General features: G+C 42.3%; 1 protein-coding gene across 1 annotated transcript; it reads right to left on the reverse strand.

Annotated features, from left to right (window-relative positions):
• Positions 1-97: 97 nt before the first annotated feature.
• On the reverse strand, positions 98-27,037 carry Aggf1 (angiogenic factor with G-patch and FHA domains 1). The gene is made up of 14 exons (XM_051172347.1): positions 26,536-27,037; positions 24,072-24,174; positions 23,272-23,474; positions 21,793-21,957; positions 20,718-20,906; positions 17,106-17,427; positions 14,550-14,661; positions 14,207-14,258; positions 9,391-9,492; positions 7,571-7,736; positions 6,781-6,863; positions 4,085-4,212; positions 2,624-2,723; positions 98-298 (listed from the first exon to the last, which is right to left on the reverse strand). Exons 1-14 carry the CDS (start codon positions 26,728-26,730, stop codon positions 98-100), a joined length of 2,121 nt encoding a protein of 706 aa, XP_051028304.1. The 5' UTR covers positions 26,731-27,037.
• Positions 27,038-27,745: the final 708 nt, after the last annotated feature.

Raw genomic sequence — 27,745 nt, forward strand, 5'->3', positions numbered from 1 at the left:
TCTCCTGTTTCTGACGATTTAGGGACACAAGCTTCTACAATCAAGTTTTCGTACATTTTTCCTTTTTTGAAGCTCTAATCTTTCCTGTCACAGATCCTCACTCTGCAGTCCCCTTCACCCATGGCACAGGCCCTGGTGCATCTTTCAGAGGCTTTGAGTCTGTAAAGTTTTCTGCAAACCTCTCTCGCGCTTTGTCCCAGTTTTTTTTGCTCTTGCTCTGGAGAAAGTGGACCTCATCAATTGAGGAGGGCTTCCCAGTCCCCAAACCTGCATGCGTCCGTCGAAGCTGAAGCGGGATCTGTTACGGAAGTTGAGCAAAGGAATTGTTTTAGAACCTGAACCCACCAAACGCTGCTGTGTAGAGATGGTTAACTACAATTCTGTGACTTATTAACGGTCCATGCAAAGAACACATGTCACATGCACAAGTACACACAGAAATACATATGCTATTTCCCATGGAGCATAAGCTTGTTTTGTTAGTAACTCTATACAAAACCAAAGTGTTCCTTGAACAGCCAGCGTCAAACCTTTATGCTTGTCCATTTCAATTGTGATGAATGTTGCTATCATGCTCCGAAATTGCAAGAGTTAGCCAAAAAAAAAAGAATAATAAAAAAGTCCCATTATGCCTTATGTATGTTTATATTTTATTTAGGATGCACTCATAGCTTTGCTGAACTGCTCACAGTCCACAGACACAGGCTGGACACACCTGAATGGTACAAAGTATATATCATCCCATTCTAACCAAAAGTAAAGGCCATGGACAGTAAGACTCCTGCCTTAGCCACACTCAAGTAAAAAGTAAGAGGCCTGGGAATGTCGCTAGTCACTGGAGTGTGCCCTGGCAGGTACAGAGCCCTGGGTCCAGCGTCCAGTGTGTGTGCACACAGAGATATGATGAGAATCTAACTGCTGTTTTCTTTCCCATCAGGAGACGAGAGCCTCTTATTATATTAGGAAGTTACCAGAGACTGGTGCCTCATGTAAGCTTAGGGATTTATCTATAGGACCCTCTTGAAAAACAGCTCTTATCATGCCCACCTTACATAAGCAATATTATGTCAAACGTGCCCAAAGACTCCGTGATAAAGCTCATACACACCCAGGTCCAACTATAAAACCATTCTTCCCACCATGCTCCAATGAAAATGACAAAACTGCCATTGCCTTCACGCTGCTGGGCCATCAGTTTTGGCAGATATCAAGTACTACAAAAGTTCGTGTGTGTGTGTGTGGTGTGTGTGTGTGTGTGGTGTGTGTGTGTGTGGTGTGTGTGTGTGTGGTGTGGTGTGTGTGTGTGTGTGTGTGTGTGTGTGTGTGTGGTGTGTGTGTGTGGTGTGTGTGTGTGTGTGTGTGTGGTGTGTGGTGTGGTGTGTGTGTGTGGTGTGTGTGTGTGTGTGTGTGTGTGTGTGTGTGTGTGTGGTGTGTGTGTGGTGTGTGTGTGGTGTGTGTGTGTGTGTGTGTGGTGTGTGTGTGTGGTGTGTGTGTGTGGTGTGTGTGGTGTGTGTGTGTGGTGTGTGTGTGTGGTGTGTGTGTGTGGTGTGTGTGGTGTGTGTGTGTGGTGTGGTGTGTGTGTGGTGTGTGTGTGTGGTGTGGTGTGTGTGTGTGTGTGTGTGGTGTGTGTGTGTGGTGTGTGTGTGTGTGGTGTGTGTGTGTGTGTGTGTGGTGTGTGTGTGTGTGTGTGTGTGGTGTGTGTGTGTGTGTGTGTGTGTGTGTGTGTGTGTGTGTGGTGTGTGGTGTGTGTGTGTGGTGTGTGTGTGTGTGTGTGTGTGTGTGTGTGTGTGGTGTGTGTGGTGTGTGTGGTGTGTGTGTGTGTGGTGTGTGTGTGTGGTGTGTGTGTGTGGTGTGTGTGTGTGTGTGTGTGTGTGTGTGGTGTGTGTGTGTGTGGTGTGTGTGTGTGTGGTGTGTGTGTGTGTGTGTGTGTGTGTGTGTGGTGTGTGTGTGTGGTGTGTGTGTGTGGTGTGTGTGTGTGTGGTGTGTGTGTGTGGTGTGTGTGTGTGGTGTGTGTGTGTGTGTGGTGTGGTGTGTGTGTGTGTGGTGTGTGTGTGGTGTGTGGTGTGTGTGTGTGGTGTGTGTGTGTGTGTGGTGTGTGTGTGTGTGTGTGTGTGTGTGGTGTGTGTGTGGTGGTGTGTGTGTGTGTGTGGTGTGTGTGTGTGGTGTGTGTGTGTGGTGTGTGTGTGTGTGTGTGGTGTGTGTGTGGTGTGTGTGTGTGGTTTGTGTGTGTGTGTGTGGTGTGTGTGTGTGGTGTGTGTGGTGTGTTAAAAGGACTGAGGGCGGCTTGGCAAGGTTGCTTGCCTAGCATCTTCAAGGCCCTGGATTTATGCCCAACATGGTAAGGCAAACAACCCAAAAACCCACACAACTAAAAAGCACAAGAAAACCCTTGATTTACGAAACAACACTGATTTAAGAGGGGAAAAAAAATCTAAACAAGGCTCCCCCAAAGCACAGAATACCAAACAGAACCCAGCTGTGTTAAGTGGAACACAAGAAAGGTTTGCCCAGGTCTGTGTTGTGTTGCTAGTACAGCCCAGCACTTGGCAGCGTCTGGCTCATGACTACACAAAGGCACTGCCTACTCACAGGGCTTATGAAAGGAAGAAAACTCAAGCCTTACCGGCGTCTTCATTCCTCCACCATCCTTTCCCAGGCCCTCTCCCTTCCTCCAACCCATCTTCTCCAACATCTTTCGGCCTTTGTTGCTATCTGTAATTTCACTGTAAAGGAAAATTAAGATGATAACTGACTTATAAGACATTTTAGGCCACATGTATAATAAACTTATGCATGAAAGTAACTGGTAAAGCTACCTTTAAAAATTGACAATACTCCAAAAAGTGGAGTACATGAATTCTACTCCATAGACGCTACCTAACGGAAGGGCACTCGTGTGTGCTCACAAGCAAACCTAATGGCAACAAACCATAAGCAATTCAGATGTCCACACACAATGAGGCAGACTGAGGCCATTCATAAGGTAAATTCTTTGGCAATGAAAAAGCTGTACCCAAAAAAGCTACGGAGGACAAAAGACTACAGATGCCATGTGAATACTGTATCACTCCGTTCACGTAAAATTTCAAAATAAATGAAAGCTGTTGCCATCAGTATGGTATTAACCTTGGGAATGAGAACAGGGCAAGATTAGCACAGGTCAAAGGTTACTGACAATCTTGTACTTCTTGTCCATGAAATGTGAATTTTCTTTTTTTTTTTTTTTGGTTTTTCCAGACAGGGTTTCTCTGTGTAGCCTTGGCCATCCTGGACTCACTTTGTAGACCAGGCTGGCCTCGAACTCACAGCGATCCGCCTGCCTCTGTCTCCAGAGTGCTGGGATTAAAGGCGTGCGCCACCACGCCCGGCTCGAAATGTGAATTTTCAATGCATTGGCCTTCCACAGTATGCCAGGGTTGAACAGTCAGCACAGAACAGTGTGCCATTCTGTCTATATGAATGTACTAACAAAAAGGGGACACAGAATCCCTTGTTCTCTACATGCATTCTGTGTGATGGATTTTCTAATGTGAGAATTTTAATTTTGTATTTTTATTACTTTCTTGGTATGTGGGTGTTCCTTCAGCTTCTCTTATAATATACCAAGAAAAGCGGGCCAATATGCTTCATTTTTTATTTCTGTCTTCCAATTTAAATCTAATGTAATCTACATATTATTCAGCATAAGAAATGCTCTATTTTTAAAGTATTTGTTCAGTTGCCTGCTGCATCTAACTTGCAACACTCACTATACTTCACTAGCTGACATCCCATTCTACACACCATAAAGGAAAAGTGACTGGCAACTGTAATTAAGTTAAACCAGGTCAAATAGTATAGTTTGGGAGATAAGGAGAAAAATCACAATCTTATACTTTTCATTTCTGCATGGAAGATTCAAATTGATTCAACCTAAGATAAAAAAATAGTATACAAAATTTAATACGTAAACGTGGTCCCATTATAGTCGTCAAAATCACATTTTTCGTCTTTATTAACAAAGCCAGTTTACCAACAAAAAAGAACTACGAAGTATAAAACCTTAACAATAAGAAACACCTCCGAGGCAGTCAGTCACACTCACGAGTGAACAGATGCAGGGGCATCATCTCTCTGGAAAGTCCCTTCGCTTCCAACCTGTTCCCTACGTTTTCCAGCTCTGTCTTTATATTTTGGATTCTTCAGTGCTTTTTCATCTTCATAGTCTGTATTCTTAACAATCACAAACCATTGATTGAGAAAAAGGAAAACATAACAGTAAATAGGGCCCAACAGGGCCTCTGTAGACATGAATGAAAACAAGCACCTATATAAGCCGCCCGCCATCAGACATCCTATCTTGGCTCCATGCTGTTCAGGTTATAGCACAAAATAAACAAAAAGACAAAAGGATAATATGCTGAAAATCCAGTGTACTTTTTACTTACTGCCATGGCTTTCTACTGTCATAAGAACTAGTGTGTGGTCGCTCAATGGGAAAAGCACTCGCCGTGCAGCCCTGGCAGCATGAGCCCCAGAACCCACACAGAAATTGAAGACCACCAGCTTGACAGGGCTTCCTCTGGCCTCCGCATGGCGCCGTGGCATGCGTGCCCACATCGTCAGCTATGAACATATAGTAGTAAGGCCTGAACTCCTGGGACTGAGAGAAAAATATCCATTTCCCCCTTTCTCTACGGATTGCAAAGAGCCCAACAGAGTTTGCTACTGTTTCTCGGAAGGGAAAAACGAGGAGTCATTTTAAGATGAGAAAATGGTCCATCCTGTTGACAAGCTAGCTTTTGCTTTTCTATAGCTCCATCTATATGACCCTGTCACTATCCAACACATAGTCACAGGACAGAGTGGCTTAAGTCCTGTGTCAGGTGGTGGGTACAGAGAATATAAGGATTCCCCAGGAAGGACACACACTCAGCAGACATATTACGACACGCTCATGACAAAGGTGTACCCAGGCATGGCAGTGGCACCTATGTTACACCCTGTTTCAACAGTCCTCACTTTTTAACTGATAAATAGTACTCTACTATAAGACTACAGCATGGTTTCTTTATCCATATTTAAGACATCTGAGCCGGGCGTGGTGGCACATGCTTTTAATCCTAGCACTCAGGAGGCAGAGTAGGCGGATGGAGGCTAGCCTGGTCTACAAAGTGAGTCCAGGACAGCCAGGGCTACACAGAGAAACCCTGTCAAGCAAAAAAACAAAAAACAAAACAAAAACAAACAAAAAGACACCTGAATATCTGAGTTTGGAAGTGTTACTAAAAAAAAACAAAACAAAAAAACAGTACAAATATTTGCTTACCAGTCTTTGTAGATGTTTGCACTTCTCTCTGGCAAAGACCATGAACTGGGATCATCAACACACCTCCAGCCCCTTTTAACTTTTAAATGGCTGCCACATTATTTTCCCAGAATAACTGTAGCATTCAGCATGACCACGGAAGCTCATCACCAGCCATATAAGCCTCCCAATGATTCCTACAGTCAGCTTAGCAGTTCCACACCACTCTGCAGATGCTTACTGCTGTCACATTCCCACATTCCCACTTTTTCATGTTTACTTTCCAACTGTGTGCAAAGTGTTTGCTAAAATCTAGTAGATTTAAAAAACAAAAACAAAAACAAACCATGGTGCGGCTATTTGATGAATCTCACCAGTTGGTAGTATTGAGAGGTTATAGAACCTTCAGCAAGCCGAGCCTTGTTGGAGGGAGTATGGCCCTGGGAAGAGCTTTGAGAGAGTTTCACAGATTTGTTCCACTTCCTGTGTGATCAGCTTCTTGGTCCCACCAGCACGTTGCCTTTCCTAGCATTAAAGGACTCTGTCTCTCTGGAATTTTAAGCTAAAATAAACTTTTTTTTTTTTTTTTTTTTAGTTTTTCAAGACAACGTTTCTCTGTATCCTGGAACTTACTCTGCAGGCCAGGCTGGCTTTGGACTCGGTTCTGCCTCCCACATGCTAGGATGAAAAGGGTGCACTCATCATACCCAGCAACCTAATGTTTTCTTTTTCAGAAAGATTTCCTGGGCTAGGGATACAGTTCAGTGCTAGAACCCTTGTTAGCATGAGAGAGGCCCTGAATTCAATAGCTAGTACTGACAGAATGTTCCTACAAGTTTAAGTTTTCTGTTTCACATTTTAAAGACTTTGTTGTATTTACATTAGTCAGCCATTTTGTTTGTATCCATGTGTGTACATATGTACAATTTCCCTTCCACTGTGTGGATCCTGAGAACCAAGCTTAGGACCTCAGGCTTGGCAGCAAGGCCCTCCCTCTTTCCATCTTACACACACATGATTGACATTTCTACATTTACATCAATAACACGTTTCCAGGTCATTCAGTACAGGGCGCATAACTCGGCCCAACACTGGTTTTGATCTTACTATGTATTCTTTGGTTTCTGGTCTTTGCACACGGCCATCCAATCATTCCAGCACCATTTGTTGGGGGACGGGGTAAGCACCCTTTCTCCATCACACTACATTTACATCAATTTAAAAATTAAACTTTCTATTTGTGAATACGTGGGTCTCCTTCTGGACTCCTTTCTGGTCCAATTACGCATCTTCTCTTGCAACATTTTTAGTACTTTAATGATTTTTTTTTTTTTTAAAGTAAGAACTGTCTACATTTTCAACGTCAACTTCAGCAGTTAAGTTATAAAGACCAGAACTATAGAAATTACATACGTGATTGTGGTAAACAGTACTTAGTTATGTATAATGTTCGTAGTACACTGAACAAATGAAACATTACTCAACACCCTTACCTGCAAACCATACTTTACTCGTATTTTCTTTAGTGCTTTTCTCCTTTCCAACTCTTTTTCTTCCTTACTTAGTGCAGGAGCAACTAAAGGGAAAAACTTGAGTTTGAATCTGACAGATTTTACAAAAAGTTAATGCTTACAGTTTCCAGTTCAAATCATGTCCTGCAACTTTCATAATCTTATTTTTCATTATAGTAGAGTAAAATTCCATTGTGTGTCTCTATATCACATCATTAGCTATTCATCAGCAAACAGAAAATATTATATGCTAAGATACCTCATCCAGGCCCAGAGAGATAAAATGTCACTATTCTCGCTGCTATGTAAAAATGTAAGTCTGTATATTTGGCCTGGAGCTCTGAAGGATCTGGAAGGCCGAGGGAGGGGGGCCGTGAGAGGAAGGGGGGAAAGTAGAGCATATGTGACATGAAAGAGAGGCTTAACATTACCTGGGGGTGGGACAAGAGGTAGGGTGGGGAGGGGGGGGTTAACCAAAACGATGGCTGTACGAACCCACTGAGGAAACCTACTCTTTTGAAAGTCAGTTTACAAATATAATTTCTAAAAGGACATGGAATGGAGGTGCCCTGCACGTGCTGCTTCTCAGCCTTGCAGCAATGCCACGTCAACTAGACACAGGCTGTGCAACCCACATGGCAGCAGGACGTGAGGCTGGGAGGTGTGGCTCAATGACACAGAGGGACAGGCCCCCAGAGCGTTTTAAGCACTCAGGGAATTAACATATTCTAAAGAGGTTCAATTGTACCCACATTTAACGTGTCTCACGTACCTGAAGGTTCGTCTTTCTTATCAAGGCGGAGGTGAGCTCGGACCTGGCCTGGCTCACAGCCGTCACAGGTCTCACTGCCAGGGTGAATGTGAAAGGACAGCACAGTCTCCCCAATCTTCACTTCATCGCCGTGTTCAAGGATGTAAGGGTCACATTTAGTTTTTGGCTAGATGAGAAATTTTTAGTGAAACAGAAATACAAAGTAGTCACTTGGTTACGTTATGGAAGAGAAATATTCAGAAAAGGAGACACAAGCACACTTCTATGACTTGATGGATGGACCCTGAAAAACACTACTAGAGCCATGACAGTTGCTCAGTGGTAGAATATGTACTTCCCTGGAGCTCCGGGATCCACCCTGACAGTACTCCCCAAAAGCTACTTTTAATTTTGATTATATCAAAGCCCACCAACGTTCTTAACCACCAGCCCACTCAGACTTTAATCTATTAGCAAAACACAAACCGGAGGAGAGCTATATGTTAAGAAGTGATGGCCTCTCTTCTTTAAAAAAAAAAAAAAAAAAAAAAATGTTTTATGCTTTACTTTGTGTACACATGCATACACGCATGTATGCATGCTGGGAGAAAAATGAGTTAAGACTGCTCAGAGGTGGGGTTCAGATGTTTGTGGGTGCACAGTTGTTACATGAGCACTGGGCTCAGAACGCTGGTCCTCATGACTAGACTTAAGCACTCTTTAACGACTGAGCTTTTCTTGTAGTTTAATTTCCATCTTTGATTGTTGAAGCATAGGAAAAGGCAGGTCTCCTTGATGGCTTATATTATCAGCTTGACAGGACACAGAATCACTTACTGCCTCTGGGCACACCATGGGAGCATTTATAGCTCAGGGGACCTCTGGGCACACCATGGTAGCATTTATAACTCAGGGGACCTCTGGGGACACCATGGGGATCTGTATAGCTCAGGGGACCTCTGGGTACATTGTGGGAGCCTATTTAGTTCAGGGGGACCTCTGGGCACACCATGGGAGTCTATATAGAGGGGGATCTCTGGGCACTGTGGAGATATACATAGTTCAGGGAAACCTCTGGCATGTCTGTCAGAGATCACCGAGATTAGGGTAACTGAGGTGGCAAGATCCACCTGATGGGTGGCACCATGCCATGGGCTGGGATCCCAGATGGAGCTTAGTGCTAGCATTTTCTCTCTGTGCTTCCTCAAGTCTGACAGTGTAACAACATGATTCACAGTCCTGCCTTTCTTGCCAGGATGGACGATTCTCTTCCTTACCTAAGTAGCTCTGTCGGGATTCTCTGGTTTTCAGGAAATTCCCAGTTTAGCATTACTTTTATTTAGACAAGAAAAGGGCAGGCTAGGGACATCTAGTGGTGCACTGGAGGGACAGCATCTGCCTGACACACAGGTGGAACCTGGGGTAGATTTACAGCAGCACACAGGAACAAAGAGGGCCACCAAAGCTGCTTTATGAATACTCAGCCTGGGCCAGCGAGACGGCTCAGCAGGAAGAAGTGACTCCACAGAAGCTGTCCTCTGACCTCCATATGTGGGCATGTGTGTGCATGCATGCGTGCACGTACACACATATTTTTAAAAGAATATTTAACCTAAATAAGTTTTATGATACATTCATACCTAAAAGTAGCAATATAGACAAAATTAGAAGCCAAACTCAACAGACCAATATCTCTTAAACTTTTTTCTAGCCTTTTCTGGAAATGTCCAACCAGGTTACACATTTGGGCTTCATCTCTGGTCTGAACCAAGTGACATCTGTAATGACTAGAATCTAAGATGGGACAAGGAAGTGCAAGGGATTACTGCACCCTTACTCACCTGAAGAATCTGTTTCCCATTGACAATGGTTCCATTCTGGCTGCCCTGATCCACAAGGACGTAGCTTTGCAAGTCATGGTCAAAATAAATTTCCGCATGAAACTTGAAGAAAAACAACCAATCAATTACAAAGATTTGCACATTTTCAGCCCAGAGCTAACATCACTATTATGTAATGGTGTGGATATTAGTCTCTGATCATTTCACCTGTTTTCTCTTAATGCTTTTTTCTAAAGACAAATTATTAAAAGTCTCTGGTAGATGTAGTGAGAATTTTTGGTTTCTATAAAGAATATGTTTTTGTTTTAATCCCAGGTATGGGAATATGGGATGCTTCAGTTTGTTCACAGCAGCTAATTATGATTTGTCTCATGCTCTGGCAGGGGAGTGATTTTGCCAGCTGAAGATAGTTTTTTTGGAATTCTGGGAACTCTTTAGAGGATATATAAATGCCAGAGCCCCAAGAGAGGCCATGGATGCTACTCCCCCTGCTGCTGCTGCTGCTGCTGTTCCCACTGTTGCTGCTGTTGCAGATTGCTGGTTGCACCTGCTATTGTTGGATTGCTGGTTGCTGGTTAGAGGTATCCTTACCACAAAGACCAAATTTGCCCCAAGGAACTCGATACCCCTAATCAGCAAGAAGTAGTCTAATTATACCAACACCCTTTCCCCCTCTAACCTTCTTTCTATCCTACCCAGTGTTGGGATGGGGGTTGGAAGGGATGGGGTGGTGTAGGGAGACAGGAAAAAGAACCCAATAAAGTAGCCAAAAGTCTGGCTACAGGTAGACATGTGGAGGCTATACTTCCATCTTTCATTATGATAAAAAATTTTGTGTATCTTGCCTCTTCTACTTTTAAAACATAGGTAAGATTATATTGTACATACTACTTGATTGTTTTCTTGGTATGAGTATTATCACTGCATATTTAAAATCATTACAATTCTCAATACACACTGACTTGAAACACTCAAGAACTTTTCAAGGAAGAAGTTCTCTAGATCTTCGGGACAAACAACTGACCTCCCTGACTGCATAGCACTTACTCACATATTCTGCAGCTCTGCTTTGTGGGCCTAGCATTATGCCATGCAGCTTCTCCAAGTAGTGGGCACAACTGTGCTTTGTTCACCCACAGTCAATGCTTCTAAAACTGGGTATCTATGGCCGGGCGTGGTGGCGCACGCCTTTAATCCCAGCACTCGGGAGGCAGAGGCAGGTGGATTGCTGTGAGTTCGAGGCCAGCCTGGTCTACAAAGCGAGTCCAGGGCAGCCATGGCTAACACAGAGAGACCTTGTCTTGAAAAACCCAAAAAATAAAATAAAATAAAATAAAATAAAACTGGGTACCTAGGCTTCCTAGGGTGTTATCATCTTTAAGATGCTGCTATGGTCAGGCTGGAGCAGTGGCTCAATGGTGAGGAGCACTGGCTGTTTCTCCAGAGGACTAGCATTTGATTCCTAGCCAGCTCATCCACACAGAGGATTACAACCATGTGTAACTCCAATGCCAGGAAATCCATCATCTTCTTCTGGCCTGTGTGTGTATGAGGCACTCAAGTGGTACACAGACATACATGCAAGCAAAACACCCCAAAACATGCAATTTTTTTTTAATTAAAAGACTATGAGCCTTCTAGTGTGTACAGTACCTGTACACTATCTATTTCTCTGAGAGATATACTTAAGAGATGGACTTGTCGAATCACCATATATGTAAATTCTATTTAAATTTAAAATGTTCATTTATGTTGTGTCATCGGACACTTTAGGGTATGGGCGTGCCATGGTGTGTGTGCAGAGGTCAGAGGGTAACTTGTGGCAGCTGGTTGTCTCCTTCTACCACGTGATTTCTAGGGACCACATTCAGCTTGTCAGGCTTGTCAGCAAGTACTTTAATCTGAAGAATCATCTTGCCTTCAGCCGGCTCCTATATGCAAATGTCAAATCTTAAACTAAATACTGCCATATTGGTTTCCAAAATGGATATACCAGTTATATTCCCATTGTCTATGAGAATTCTTGTTGCTTTAAACATCCTTAACCAAACCTGGTTACCGTCGGAATTTAAATGTTTCTATTCTAGCAATGTGTAATAAAGTTTTATAATTAATTTTATTTTGAGGTTCTCTAATTTCTACTGAAAATCTTCTATATTTTTGGTTGTGAGCCTAGCCTTTAATGGCTGAGCCATCTCTCCAGTCCCTGAAAATCTTCTTAGCAAAGGTTTTATTATTTTTAATTATGTGTGTGTAGGGGAGTCTATACAGATGCCTCAAAGGTCACAGGTATCATATCCCCAAAGACTAGAGTTACAGAGAGGGTGAGCAACCTGAGGTGGGTGCTCAGGTCCTCTGTAAGAGTAGTAAGTGATCCCAACCCTGAGTATCTCTCCTGCCCTGAGCACCTTCACGTAGTATTTACTGGCCACTTGAGTTCCTCGGCCTGTGTGTTACTTTCTATAGTTAGACTGTCTAGAATAACTTTATAAAATAATTTCAAATGTCTTCACATTGCCAAATCTTATTCCAAAAAACTCTTCTAAACTGAACTGCCAATAGGAACAATTTTAAGTAAATGTGTGAATACAAATTCCGCCTTGGCTTCACACTTGTACTGCATGCACTACTCGAATGACGAGATGATATTTGACATGTTGGCCGCAGCATGCTCTCTGTGGTGAACTGACTATATATTTGACTCATTTGCTTCACTGACAGCACAATGGAGTTGGGGGAAATAACATCTGTGTAAAATGTGAATACATCTTATCATAGTTTTGTGATGGCCGTCATCGTTTGATTTTTAAAATTTGCTTAACACACAAGAAGCTTTAAATTTAGTAAAAATTACCTATGTGTAAATTTTACTGTCTTTAAAAAAACTCATAAAGCCTTCTGCTCAATGCTTAAGTCTCTCTCTCTTCCTTCTCCTCCTCCTCCTCCTCTCTTCTTCTTCCTCCTCTTCTTCCTCCTCCTTTTTCTTTTTTTGTTTTGAGACAGGGTTTCTCTATGTAACAAGAGGCCTGGTTGTCCTGGACTTACTTTGTAGACCAAGGTGACCTTGAACCCACAAAAATCCGCCTGCCCCTGCCTCCTAAGTGCTGGGATTAAAGGCGTGCACCACCATGCCTGGTTATTTCTGTTTTCTTTCATGGTAAATTGAAGGTTTTTTAAATCAATAAGCTGATTCCATCTATCTGGGAATATGCTGGGCATCTCCTAGACTATCTACCTACTAGAGAATATTATTTAACACCAACCAAACAAAAGCAAGACACACAATTCTCTGCATTTTAGCCTAGCTGAGAAGGGGAAAGAATTTCTTTATTACTAAAGTTACATGCTGGACTTTCTTTGGAAACATAAAGTAAGTAATAGGATAGGAGGATTCTCTGCTTCTAAACCAGTCTTGGGGAACACTTTCCTAATAATAATAATAATAATAAGTAAATTCCAGTATTTTGTTTTCTTTTGAGACAAAGTTTCTCTGTAGCTCTGGCTGTCCTAGAACTCACTCTATAGACCAAACTGACCGAGAGGCCATTCTTTTCTTTCTTTCTTTCTTTCTTTTTTGGTTTTTGGAGACAGAGTTTCTCTATGTTATCTTGGCTGTCCTAGACTCGATTTGTAGACCAGGCTGGCCTCACAGCAATCCCCCTGCCTCTACCTCCCAAGTGCTGGAATTAAACACATGCGCCCTCACGTCCAGCTAGATGCCATTCTTAAAAGTCAAGCATCATAGTCTCTGTGAGGTTCACATTACTCCATTAAATAAAAGTAAAGTTGGGAGACATAGGGGTAGCTGCCTGCCTACTAGTCCGAAAGCTCTGGGTACAGTTTTCAACAGTGACTGACCGACAGTAAAAACAGAGCTAGAAACACAGGGCATTAAGAGCCCCAGAAACTAACCCCTTCCCTTATTTTTTAAAGCTACAATTCTGTTTGTTTTGAAAACCCAACTTTTTGTTGTTAACAACATGAAGGCACTGAGAAAAGCTGGAAACAGGATCCCCAGGTAGACAAGGCTAAATTAGCTATGGGTGGCAAAACAATTGAATTCATAGCAACCGCTTTAGTTGGCTTTATTTTTGAATTGCCACAAAATGTAGCATATTTACATCACTCGATAAATGTGTTAACTGGATGCCAGTTTACTATTTCAGCCAAATGTGTCCACGTTTATAACCCCTGCTTCAGACTTTTAAACAGGACGTAATTAGCCTGGTGACATACACCTACGTTCCTACTAATTCAGGAGGCTGAAGCCAGATTACTTAGGCAGCCTAGGAACAAGGGGAGGAAGATCCTGTCACAAAACAACACAACAAAAATCCTGGCCAAGCATGGTGTCCGTGCCTATGTAGTACTCAGGCAGTAGATATAGGAGGACTGGGAGCTTAAAGCAGATCCTGTCACTTAGGAGTTGGAGGCTAGCCTGGGCTACAAGAGACCTTGTCTTAAACCAAACCTAAACACAAAAGTTCCATAATTTTCAAACTGTGATAAAGACTTTTTCTCAAATACCGAAAGAGATAAAATAGGTACTTTTACTAAACTATTAACCCTCTTGTTCCACAGAAAGTCTTAAGTTTCCCACTAAAATGACTTTGGGTTTCCTTTTTGTTTGTTTTGGTTTTTATATAGGATGTTGTTATGTCGCTCAGGCTAATTTGGAACTCACTGTATAGTTAAGGCTGTTCCCGAACTTGCAGTTCTCCTGCCTCTGCCTGCCAAGTGCTGAGATACAGGCAAGGGACACTCAGGTGCAGCGCTGTCCCCTCTTACAGGCTACAATTTGGAATAAGGGTCTTACCTTGCTAACGCCAGCTTCAGGGATTCGGATAGTATGTTCCATATCTTTTTCTCTGCAACAGTAAGGAAAGTGGCTTCAGAAATTTTGACAACATGTTGAAACACAGCAGTGACAGTGATAGGGTCACAGTGTCACCCTTAGTGGCACTCTAGAGTCTGCATGCTTCCACACAGTATGTGTTCACATCATTTGTCTTTTTAAATGTGCATTCTTTGGGTAAAGATACGGCTTTAGTCCTTCTTGTTTCTAGAGCACATAGAACAATGCTATAAATACAACACTGCTCATCCACCTTTTTGGAATAAGTGGAAGACCTTCAGATGCAACCCTGAAGCATCCTTACCTCCCAATCGTGGCTGGGTTTACAGCTGTGATGATGAAAAGCGAGCCCGTCTGCAACACTGGAGATCTAATAACAATCACCCGAATACAGGGCGGCCAAATTTTTTCCTCATCTATCAAGGTAAGAGGTAGGTAAACATTAATTTAAATTCTATGAAAATTAAATTTTTCACACAGATAACTAGGAGGCATCCATAAAATAAAATTACACTGGGCAGAGCTCAGTGGCAGAGAACTGCTTGGACCTTGTCAGGTCCTGGGTTCGATACCCAGTATAGCAACAAACAAAAAAACGTGTAAAATTCTGCCGTGTGCATGTGCGTAAAACTTATCATTGTGATGGTTGCTATTATTGGAGTAGCTGTAAAGAACAGGATCGGCTCAGGAGCCCCAAGCCCAAAGGGGATTTATTTGCCCCCAGAGGAACAAAGAACAGGGAATAAGAGACAACAAAAGGAGACAGAGGACAAGGAAGAGGGGGATGGGAACAAGAGACAGGGGCAGGACTATCTGTCCCAGAGAGGGGACAAAGGACTGCCTCTGGATAAAGAGACAAACATGGCCCACAGGCAAATGGCAGTTTATAAAGGTAAAATGGGAGCCCCCCCATATTAGGATAAGGTGTTTAATTTTAATTGGCCATGTTAATTAGGAGAGCTCTGGATTGCTGGACTTCACTACTTTGATAAATGGACCTGGCAGTCAGCCTCGGGAGGAGGAAGTGGCAGTCTTTGGTGGGTAGCTTTAGGTATGTAATCTAGTGGGTTTTAGCGAGGGGAAGGTAAGTGGGGAGAAGGGAAGCCTTCCAGAGCCATGCTAGGCACCCTCATGCTGGCCAGTCCCCCATTATTAATGTCTCAACTCGGATTTGGTCTACAGGAGCTGGCTTAGCCCGGCCCTCGAACACATAGGCCTTCCCCATCCAACAGCGGCTAATTGGCGGCTGCCCTTAACTCCCTACGTTCCTGCACTTCTGAAAAGTGCATTCCCTTCAGTTTGGTGCGCAGGCAAGCTTTCCCTTCACTTCTGGTGATTGCACAGCCGGAATCCACTGTCTGTTCTGAACTGTCTAAAAGCCCTATCAACAGGTCCCAGATTTCTTGGACCCACTGGGATCACTCTCTTGGTGATAGAGCCTGGGTGATGACCCTCTCTGTCCCAGAGATCTCTGTTTTGAGTCTCTCTAGAGACATGGGGATGCCCAGGCTCTTACCTTTGACCTGCTGGTCTCCATTGGTGATGGAAACACTCTCCCCTACCTGAAAAGCTCATATTAACGGTACACTTTAGCATCCAATGATAACTCTGACTTCTGAAAGTGTCTCTGCTTCCACTTCTGTCTGCTCCAAGCCCTCTGTGTGACTCTTACACTCTCTGAACTTTTCTATGTGCCTTTTAAGTCTTTCCACCATTTCATCTTCTATGTACTCTTCTGCAAGCTGCAGAAATACTGATGCCAGGCACTCTGTGGTACCAGCCCTGACCCCTGCCTTACCACCCCAACTGCTGTGGAGCCCACCTGAGCTGCAGCTTCAGCCTCGGCACTGACACTGCAGGCCACGTCCCCAGGTCAGAGCCATGTTTGCCAGTTGGCGAGAATCCCTTTGGTAGCCAGCACAAAGTATACAACAAATTTAACATTTCTAGGAGTAATTAAAATCAATCTTTTTAATTTGAAAAATATCCTGAACACATTTTTAAATCAGCTTAAGTCAGGAAATTTTAAAATAAGAGATCTGGCTACTGAGAAAAGAACCAATTTGTTTACTATAATTACAGAATTGTTGGAGCAATGTTTTTGTGCACTGTGTAAAGATTATCTTTGTATATTCAAATGCAGATTTCTGTACCCAGAGAGGTGAGTACAGGCCAGACTTTGGTACTGTTGTTATTATGAAGCCTCTTCTGCCTTAGTATTTCGTAAATATTGTTCTCCATCACCTTATGATTGGTCAAATAAAAAGCTGAACAGCCAATAGCTGGGCTAGAATCTCAAGTAGGGAGTCGGAGAGGAGCGGCCATTGGGAAGACATCACATGAAGAATTGCCAGGGCGAAACTAAGAAGGCAGGTAACAGCCAGGCCATATTACTGGGTAGGAATAGCTGAGTGTCTGCCCAGCTACAGTGCCTAAAGCTTTTAATAAATACAAGGTCGTCATGTCATTATTAAGACCTAGGCCGTGCATAAGAAAAACACCTCAGTTACACAAAACACTGTATTTGTATCTTAAGATCGAGTAAGAATGTTAGAATGACCAAGTGACTTCATGAGTTGTGGTTTTAATGGCAATTTACTTTTTCTTCTTCAATTGCAAAAGTGAACCATGAACAGCAGAGCCTTAATGTGTATTAGAATTGAAAGTTTAGTTTTCTGTTCAATTTTCTTAAGTCAATTTATTGATCATTTTCTCATGACTAAACTGAAAACTGACAATGGATCATTCGCATAATTTTCAAAACCATCAAAATAACCCGTGTGCCTCGCTCAGGTATTCTATTTAGCACACTTGCACATTTTGCTCTTTTATGGCCAGAGTGTATTATTTACTGATGTACCTTCATCCTCGGATTCTTCTGAGGACTCCTTGTCGTCACTGGCACTATCTCCATCGGAGCTCTCATCACTCTGAGAGTCTGTAATTTCACCTTCCTCTGGCTCACTGTCACTCTCTCTGGCTTTCTCCTCCTTAGACGAAGCTGAGCTGTCATCAGCAGGAGACTCTCCAGCAGCTCCACTAACTGGAGCAGTGAGCTTTGAGGGACTGCTGTTGTAAGGAGCGTCTATTTTGGCCTTCTTTTTCACAGTTGCAGGGTTTTCTTCCTCACTGCAGTTTATGTACTCAGCACTGTAGGCTTTCTGATCTTCTGAACTCAAATCCTAGAAAGAGGAAGGCAGGGGCGTAAATGACAACATCAGCATCTTACAGGACAGCAACCCGGCAAACTCTGAACCTGCCTGGCCTGCTCACAACACCACCACCGTCCCTCCATCCACTCTCAAGGCCCCCATGACCTTCATCACCTGTTCCCTGCCTTGAGTAACAGCCTGTTATAAAGCTGTATAATAAAAATGTAATGCGAATCCTCTTTACACTTCTATACTTTCTGGTAATCACATTTAAAAACCAAAATGAAAATGTATATTCAATTTTATAATAAGACTTCAGAATCCTGTACGTACAGGATGCCCTCAGACCCCGGCCCTTCACTACAGCCCCAGGCACACGCAGCGGGAGGCTTCCTTACTGAAGGGTGTGAAACCAGAGCATGTATCCACTCTCCATTTTTATTTACTTTAAAAATAAGACAAATGTTCATAAAACACAGAAATATTTTAAAAGATAACACAAATTTAGAGAGCTAGACATAACCAAGCTGGATTAAAAACACACGAAAGTTAAAATTCACATGCTGCTCATATGCCTTTAATTTTAGAAATTCACCCTACTATAGCCTTTCATTAATTTTTGTCATACTTTATGAAAAATGAAAAATTTTAATTAACAAATTAAAAGTATACACTTCTATTATGCATGCTTTAAATTATGCAAAACAAATTACTAAATCAAGCCAATGAACATGTGCATTATATTCATTTTGTGGTCATAGCACAAAGTTTATTCTCATAGTGTCTTTCAAAGAATATAATACATTGGCTAGGAATGTAGCTCAGCAGTAAGATGTGTGTCTAGTACGCACAAGGTCCTGGGTTCAATTTCCAATACACAGGAAAGGTAATACAGTTACTAACTACAGGCACCATCTGTATAACAGACAATATATTAATATCATTTAAACTGGGAAGAAGCACAAAGTAATTGTTCTTTTTTCTCCTGTTGGTATGTAGCACTCTCAATTTTCTTTCTGCCATGCAGCGTATAATGAAGTGAGTTCACATGTAATTTTACAAAATATGACAGCAGATTTTTAATAGCAGCATAAATCGAGTTTGGAGACAGGCTGAACACTCACAGTGTGATAAACTATATATACTTTCAGCAGTACAAACTCACCAAGGGCAAGAACAAGGGCAAGGAGCTAAAAAGCTATGGGGAGCTTCACAGGCCATGCAAATTAGATCAAAAATATCTACCTAGCTACACACACACTTTTAAAAAAGCATGTTCCAATATAATAATAATAATAATAATAATAATAATAATAATAATAATAATAATAATAATAATAATAATAATTTTCTTAGACACTGAGTTAAACTGTCAGGGGTACTTTTGATAAAGGATTTCCTAAGACAGACTGTTAGATAAACATTCAGTCAGAGACAAAAAAGGGCACTTATATGTAGAGACAATGAAGTGTATCTCCTCCCTTGCCCATGTGTGTGTGTGTGTGTGTGTGTGTGTGTGTGTGTGTGTGTGTGTGTGTGTCAAGGGGACCGTACAAAGGAAGGGATTAGTTAGGGTGTATTCCCTCACCATCACTTCACAGCTGCCCCCATTCTCCTCCTACTGCTGAGAAGAGGGGCTTTTAAAGCTTAATGGGAACACATTCTTATAATGCAGATCCCAAAGTGTAAGTATTTATTTTTATCTTTATTCTATTTTTGAGACAAGGTTTCTCTATGTAGCCCTGGCCGGCCTGAAACTCAAGAGATCCACCTGCCTCTGCCTCCCAAGTGCTAGGTAGGGTTAAAGGTGTGCACCACCACTGCCCAGCTCCCAAAGTTTATTTTTAGTAGTTCACTGACATAGTTTTCTATTCATTTAGGTATTGTCACCAAAATGAAATAGGTAATCTTATTTCCAAATGTTGACAGTATAATTTATTATTTTAAGTAAATTTCTTTGGGTTAAGAAGAAAAGATATGAGATAAAATTTCCAAAGTTAAGTATCAAATAGTTACTATAATTCAAATAACGCCAGTGCAGCAAACAAGTGCCTCCTCACCCCTCGCCAACCTCAGCCATTCAGGGAGCAGAAATAGGAACATTAACATTTTAAGTACCATGGAAGTGTCCTAAGTGATTTTTAAAATCCCTTTCAGTCTACATATCTAAATTCCTTTTCCATACCTATGTTATCATGTTCTTAACTAACCAATGTTTCAACGTCCATTAGACTAAAACTTTTTTCTGCACGTGACATAATCTTCAAGATGCTTCGGGATCAAGCCCGGGGCCTTGCACAGGTCACATAAGCTCTCCAATACCAAGGTCCATTCCAGGGCCTCATTTCTTTCTCAGTTCTTATACATATGGCTGTGTTAATTAAGCAAAGAAAGTGTCTCTCATTTTAATTTTTTGAAATATAAATTACTAGAAATGAGATTTTCTACCTAACGAAACCAAAATATCTTTATGATTATTGATACGGTCAATCTCTTTCCAAAAAACGAAACTAAACGAACCAGGCCAGATAAATGGCTCAGCAGTTATGAGTGCACATCCACTCACAAACAATTTTAACTCCAGCTCCAAAGGATCTGGCCTCCATGTGTACCTGCATGCCCATGGCACGCATGCACAAGCATGTGACTGCCTGCATGCACATGTGCACACACATTCACACACACACAAAACGTATATTTATATATATAAACAATACATTTTTTTTTTTCAAAGCGAGGCTTCTCTGTGTAGCTCTAGCTGTCCTGGACCTCATTGTATAGACAAGGCTGGCCTTGAACTCAGAGATCCGTCTGCCTCTGCTAGGATTAAAGGCGTGCACCACCACTGCCTAACAACAATAAATAATTTAAAACAAAACAAAAATCTCTTCTACTCTAATATGAACTTCACTCCATAGTAACCAGGAATGCATTTTTAATTTTGCAGTTTAATAAGTAAGAAACTACTTGATTTAAAAGGTTGAATTTGTATGTGCCAACATATAAATTATTTTCTTCTGTTAACTGTACAATAAGTAACTTACTGAATCAATGTCTGGATGCTCTCCAAAACTAAACACTGTAAAGTGTTTATATACTTAAATACATCTCCTTCAAATTTTACAAAACTCCTACTTCTAGTGACGGAGTTTGTAAAATATAAGCCCACCTGTTTCATTTAAACTTTTGATTTTAGAATTTGATACTTTTATTGACATATTTAAAACACAAAGACACAAAATGATATTTAGATTCATAAAATTTGTGGCTTATTAATGATACCAAAATACTGTCAAATTTAAAAATTAAGGAAGCATTACCTTTTCCTCATTTGCTGAACAAAAACCTGGCTCCTTTCTTCTCTTCTTCGATTTCTTATCTTTGTTTGGTTTTGTGCTAGAGGTCTGGTAAGGCTGTAAATCTACTCGAGAGTGAAATTGGTATCGACCACTTTCCACGTCACAGTAGTAGTAAATTCCAGTAGACGGATCATAATATAGTTGATTTTCCTTTCAAAGTCAAGACAGTAAGTTTTATTCATGTACAATGAAACAAAATGGAAAAATAAACAACAGAGATGTAAAATATATTCAAAGATAGTGAATATGTTTAGCAACTATTGTATTTTCAGATGAGTTAAAGAAAAATACTTTTTTAAAAAAATCATTTAATGTCTGCTTTGCTTTCCCTGGTGAGAAAATAAATTAACTTTAATTGCATCAAATGAAACCACCACTATTTATGGTGTTTTACTTTATGTGAAATAACAATTTAATATGGTTCAAATGATCACATTAACAAAAAAATGAAAGGAACTTTTTTGAAGGCATTAAAAACTAAAGCATGGCTAAGGCATGCATATGAAACCAACAATGTCAAAAAAGAAGAAAGAAGAAAAAGAAAGAAAGAAAAGAAAAGAAAAGAGCAATGTCTTGGTACTGAATACTCAAATCTCTTAACACTACAAAAAAACTTAACTTTTAATGTTTAATAATAAAACTAATAAAATTGGGTGGGGGTAATAACGTATAAGAAACTGGTGAACAACTATCTTTAGTTTTCTATTCTTTTTTTCTTGTTAGAAAATTGGAGGCAAAAGTTCAAAAAAATGGAGGACATTTTGAGCAAGGAGATTGAAACACTGAAAAAGAGAAATACTTGAAATGAAGGCTATCACCATTCAGAGTCGACAAAATTTTAAAAACTACCACAGACACCATCACTAACAAACTAGACCTTGGAGGAATGAGCCCCAGGGGTGGAGGCTGCTCGCCAGCCCTCAAGCACAACCCGTACATGCCAGCTCTGACTTGTCTGACTTCGGCTTGAGCTTAATTTTGCTATTGGGCAGCTAAACTGCAACACCATTATATTAAGAAGGCCTGAGATACTTACAGAATCATAATAGAAGCCGGTGCTGTGGTCAAAATACAATCCCGTGTTCTCGTCATAGGTAAAGCCAGTCTGCGACACAGCAGCTTCGGCTGCGGCTCTCAAGCTCTCAGCTAGAGAGGACCCTTCTAGGGCGGTGCCTTCTGCTGCTAACGCAGATGCACTCTCCTGCGAAGACATAGTCACACCAGTGACACGCAAGTGGCCGCTGGACCCTAGCAAATCTGAAAGCATGTGGCCTTAGTGTACTGTTGCAGTATGTTTCCAGTTTATAATGGGAACACATGGCCGTCAATTATAATCTGAACCATTTAAAAAATATTTTCAAGTGTCTCCCAACCTACCCTTGACCCTGATCTTTTTATTTTTTGTTTTGTTTTAACGCACTGTGGATAAGACAGAGGCCTGCACATGAGAAGCCAGTGCTATACCACAGAGCTTCATTTATCCCCAGATCTTGTCTGAATTTTAAAGACACTAAAGTAAGGTAACAATTATTCAAAGTTAAATGTGTGGTAACACATGAAAGCACCCATATAATACAGACTATGAAATATTCTCTAAAACAAACATAAAGACACTTTAAAACTAGAGACACAGAAGAGAATTATTGATTAAATGAGATGCACTACATAAAAATTCATACTTAAAAATGTGAAAACCATTCAGTAAGTTTGGAACGATGATGAGATATTTAATATATAGGCCCTGGAATTGGCAGGTGAGGTAGAACAGAGAGAAAACTGCATTTTACTTGCAAGTACAGCCAGTTCGGGGACACACACATACAGTACTCAACAGTTGGCAGCTCGGGTGGGACGGCACTTTGTTCTTCAGATTTCAAGACCAGTATCCTCAAAATACTGAGAATCCCCAAGTCAAAAGAACAAATAGCCACTTTGGGTATAAACACATAAAACACACCACTGTTCTTGTGCCTGAGGCCCTTTGAAGCTGTACTGTCCAGCTGAGTGTAGACTGGAGTGCCATAGCACGCCCATGGGCCAGAGGAAAACGTGTGCACTTGGTTCTCTCCTTCTCCCTTCACGAAGGTTCCAGGGTTAGGAATGACCTCAGGGTGCCAGGCCCTTTACCTCCGGGGTCATCTCTCTGAGCGCCAAGGTTTACGGGCTGAGTTAAATATACTGACAATTACTCCTGCAGTTCATGTAATCATAAACAGAAAAACAATCACAACTACAAACATATTCCCAGTTCTGCTTTTCAGCAAGTGCAGCTGACTATGCTGATACACTGCTAAACTCTAGCCACACCAGAAGGAGGACAACCTGAGTTCAGGGGTTCAAAGCCAACCTGAGCAACAAAGCAAAACTTTATTTCAAAAGACAAAGCAAAACTGGTGTTCTCTGCATAATCACACACAGACTGGCTATAGCTCTTGTACGCATCGTAATGAATCCAAGGAATCCTGCCTCTGTCCATAACCCTGAGCCTCGGGTTTGAGGGTCAGCCTTTCATTACCTGTGACTCCGAGGTGAAATGATCCTCCTGTCCATGTCTGGCACACTCTGTTACATCAGCACCAGCATAACTATCGCTGCCTATCTGTGACTCGTCCTTAGAGTTAAGAGTAGAAGCTTGAACATACTGACTGTGCTGTGCAGACAAGTCCGTCTCCTTACTGGGAAGACCGTCATCATTGTAGTGTGTCTGATAATAATAATCTGTAGTGAAAAGAAATGGCCAGTGAGTGTTTGGAAATGTTTCATTGTTAACTGCAAACCCTGATTGGCTCACACAAAACTGCACCCATTGAAACCTGAATATGAACACAAAGCTGTACCCACTAAATCTGGCCACAAGGCCAAAGGCAGATTTAAGAGGGGGTGGGAGGGTGAATAGAAGGCTTACTGACTGGCAACACTATTCAGTAAGATCAGTATGGGGGCATCTGGGGTACGGGGTGGGAGTTCCACCATTAGAGAGCCTGAGGCAGGCTGGTACAAAGGAAGCCAGCCTGCGCTACACAGCAAGTTCCAGGCTAGCTTTATCTCCTAACTGAGATCCTGACTTAACCAACAAGAACAGAATACTTGATGCAATATTGAAAACATACATAAACATTAAGGAAATTAGAGATTATAATACATTTCTATCTTGCCACCTATAAACTGACCCAAAAAAGTAACATAGCAAGAAAGCAGGTTTCTCAGATTCCTCACATGTTTATATTTTGTCTGCTTTCTTTTTAAAGAAACACTACATCAGTATGTCATGAGTGCTTAGGGGGTACCAGTGTACCCCGACTATACACTGAGTACCTGAAGTTGACCAAGGAGCCTGGCTCTCTGTCTGCACTTCTACATCAGACTTTTTATTATCTTCATTTCTTCCACAATGGAGTATTTTACTGAGCTCTTCTACCTGAAAGGAAACAAAGCTTTAGGAAACATAAACCATAAAGCAATCCAGTAACAGCGCCCTCTACCACTCTCAGGACATCGCAAGGCATTTTTCTTGGTAGACCTTTTAGACCTTTGCCTAAAGCAGCTGGCCCCCTCTTCAGCAACCCTACAACTATTCACAAGCTAAGGCTGACTTTCGGCTTTCTTTCCCTCTTCCCTTTTCTTCTTTTTTAACATGGATCTCACTGTTTTGCACACGCTGATAATGAACCCACAGACTCCAATAACCAATCCTCTGGCTTTAGAGCCCCAGATAGTTAAGACTAACTGTACAGGCCACTCTGAGGCCCTCAGGGATATTTCCACATTCCTAGGTAAACACCCAACTCACAGCTGGGCATGGTGGTGCACACCTTTCATTCCAGAGGGTGCATCACTGAGTTCAAAGGCAGAAAGGCTATACAGTGAGACCCCGTCTAAAAAAGAAAGGAAGGGCAAGCCACACAAATCATCCCTCCAAAAATCTAGGGAGTGGAGCTCAGTGAGGGACCCGTAATAATCAGTGTAGCCCAGTAAACATGAGGTCCTGGGCTCAGTCCCCAGCACCGAAGAAAGAAAAGACCAACTAAGTACAGAGGTGTGTGTATACACACACATGGGGGGTGGGGGGTGGGGGACACTCAGAAATATACTTTCTAGGCTAGAAATATAATTCAAATACAGGCATGTTCTACCCCTAGCTTGGACAAAAATAAAAAAGGCTTATTCTCATAGTCTCCAAGGCCAACAGCTCTCTACCACTCAGTGACTCGGAATTACTTACTTAAACACAGCAAAGCTACTTATATGCTCTACTTAGACACTTTATTTATATACTATTTACATACTGTTTATATACTCTATTTATATACTTTTTCTTTTTTGCTCTTTTATCACTCAATAGCTACAGCGGAATTGGAACAAGAACGTGACAGAGGTGGCCTCTTTCCTCTGTGCTTTGCTGTGCAGCTCAGGGCAGCAGTGTGGACATACCCATCACATGATGAGAACGGCCTCCCATCATGGACTTCACCACTGCCACCAGCACTGCTGTGCCCTGCAACACTTAGTATCCACCACATTTAGACAGGTACGTTGAGTAACATCTCAATTTACACAACCATTTTACAAAAAAAAAAAAAAACGGTTGCCCTGATGCCAATGTTACACATGAAATTACTTAAGAAACAAAGTAAGTTGCAGAAGGCTTGTCAATCCCCAAAGAAGTATATAAGATGGCTTTCTATTAGGTCATCCTTTATGTACTGCTCCAAAGAAACTTATTCAAAGATTTGGGATGAAGGATAACTACACTCCACCCTCCCAGTAGGAAGTGCTGGCTAGCCTAGAAATGTAGTTTTATAAAACACTAAATTATGGGAGAAATATTAAGTTGACTAATAATTTGTATCTGGAAATAATTTTCTAGAATAATATACAACTGCCCAATGGTCAAGGTAAAATATATCGTTTTTTAAGCATCTGTATCAAGTATTTATCCTTATTACATATTATGAAAATGCGACACACTTCTAGTAATCTGTAAGACCCGCACACCTCTCTACAAGTGAACCCAAGAGGATAACACAGATCACCTTACACACGGAGTGTGCTCGAGTGTGTAAAATTAAAGGGTGTTCCTTCTTTTAACCTTTATTACTGCATGCTATCATCAACCAGATTTTATAAACAGGGCGCTCAAGATACGAGATGGGATCTTCAGTTTGGCTTTAAGCAAACTCAGAAGGCTGGGGGTAGGTGTTGCTTTGTGCCTGAAACCCCAGTCTAGCAGGCTGGGACAGGATTGCTGTGAGTTTGAGTTACTCTGGGGGCTACATTCTGAGATCTAAGCCAGGCTGACCTACGGAGTGAGATTCCGCATCGAGAATCCCAAGTTGGAGTGGGAGAAGAGAAGACTAAACAACAAGCCCAGATTCTCAGCCCTCGGGAGGTGGAGACTGAAAGATCCAAAGTTGGATTTCAAGGTCATCTTCCCTTACACAGTTATTTCTAGGCCCAAAAGCAGCCAGCCTTCGTCTCAACTAAAAAAAAAAAAAAAAAAAAAAAAAACAACTCAACCATGACCGGGGAAGGGGGGTGGGGAACGCGCCATTGCCAGTGGGACAGATCAAGATCGTGTAGCCCATATTGGAGTTCATTCACGCCTGCCCTGAGACAAACGTCCAAACCAGTTGGCTTGCACCGTTCAGCAGGCTCTATATGTATTGGGAAATTTTAACAACTTTGGGCTTTATTGACTTCAAAGACTCCATAGAGAAGCTCTCTCTGGGTCCGGCCAGGGAAGCACTGCCGGGCCTCCGGACGGAGGCGGACCGCGCACCTGCGTGCGGAGTTCCTGGTTATTGCTCTCGGCGCTCTGGTACAGGCGCTCCGTGTGCTGCAGCAGCTTCTCGACCTCCCGCACCTGCCTCTTGCAGCTCCTCAGCTCGCGCTCCAACTTCTCCACCTTCCGCCTTAGCTGCGCCAGCTCCGGCTCGGGGGAGGCGGGCGGCGGCGAAGGCGCCTCGGAGGCCATGCGGCCGTGAGCGCGGGGTCCTAGGGCGCGGAGAGGCTGCTCACACCGACACCGGTGCCCGCTGGCCCAGGGGCCACCGAAGCGCGCGGGCTGCGAGATGCGTCCTCACGCCCGGCCAGCCGCGGCGGGCCCCGGCCATGTCGCCCCAAAGTCGGTGATCGGGGCTGCGAGCTAGGAGACGAAACTGATCTTGCCCGGGCCGCGTGGCCGCGAGCTCGAACACGCTCCTGGAGACAGGCTAGGAGAAGCCGGGGGACCCGAGAACTACCAGGACTGGAGAAGCAAGCGAAAGCGCTCTAGTTCCGGGCTGAACCGGAAACGCTGAGCCGGAGGTGGGCGGGGCCAAGGAGGAAAAAGGAAGCGACGGGAAGCTAGAAAGGCCAGGCAGCGCCGGTTCTCAGGTCCCTCTTCTCTAGGGGCTCGGAATTGCAATTTACACCTTAGTATTTATGTAGCCAAACAGCAGTATGTATTTTTTACTTCCTGTTGTTTCCTTTATTTTTCAGTGTAAGATTTTTGAGTCCGATTCGTGAAATGTTTCCCAACCGAAAACAGAGAGTTCTTCTATTGATGTTACAATGTGAACTTTTGACATTTCAGTCTCTACTCAGACTAAAGGGATTTATATATGGCATAATTTTTCTTTCTTTCTTTCTTTCTTTCTTTCTTTCTTTCTTTCTTTCTTTCTTTCTTTCTTTCTTTCTTTCTTTCTTTCTTTCTTTCTTTCTTTCTTTCTTTCTTTTTGGTTTTTGTTTGTTTGTTTTCCCCAAGACAGGTCTCTCTGTGTAGCCTTGGCTACCCTGGACTCAATTTGTAGAACAGGCTGGCCTCGAACTCACAGCGATCCGCCTGCCTCTGCCTCCCGAGTTCTGGGTAGCATGGACATAGTTTTCTTAAGACCATGTCCTTTGCATAGCCTAGAAGTCTACTTCAGAGCGCTCCATGTTTCCCGTTTGAGCATTAGTCTGTTACCGTAACACAGCCACATAATCTTTCTGGGTCTTTTTAAAAACTG

Source organism: Acomys russatus, chromosome 30, assembly GCF_903995435.1.
Source record: "Acomys russatus chromosome 30, mAcoRus1.1, whole genome shotgun sequence".
NCBI classification, from domain to species: Eukaryota; Metazoa; Chordata; class Mammalia; order Rodentia; family Muridae; genus Acomys; species Acomys russatus.

Bases quoted from the DNA above. Each gene is read 5' to 3' on its own strand.
- Aggf1 (XM_051172347.1), bottom strand. From the start codon at position 26,730: ATGGCCTCCGAGGCGCCTTCGCCGCCGCCCGCCTCCCCCGAGCCGGAG. The intron at 14,259-14,549 runs GTAAGGATGCTT...TTACTGTTGCAG, and splicing joins AACCCAGCCACGATTGGGAG to AGAAAAAGATATGGAACATA. The intron at 299-2,623 runs GTAAGGCTTGAG...CTTCCGTAACAG, and splicing joins GTGGAGGAATGAAGACGCCG to ATCCCGCTTCAGCTTCGACG.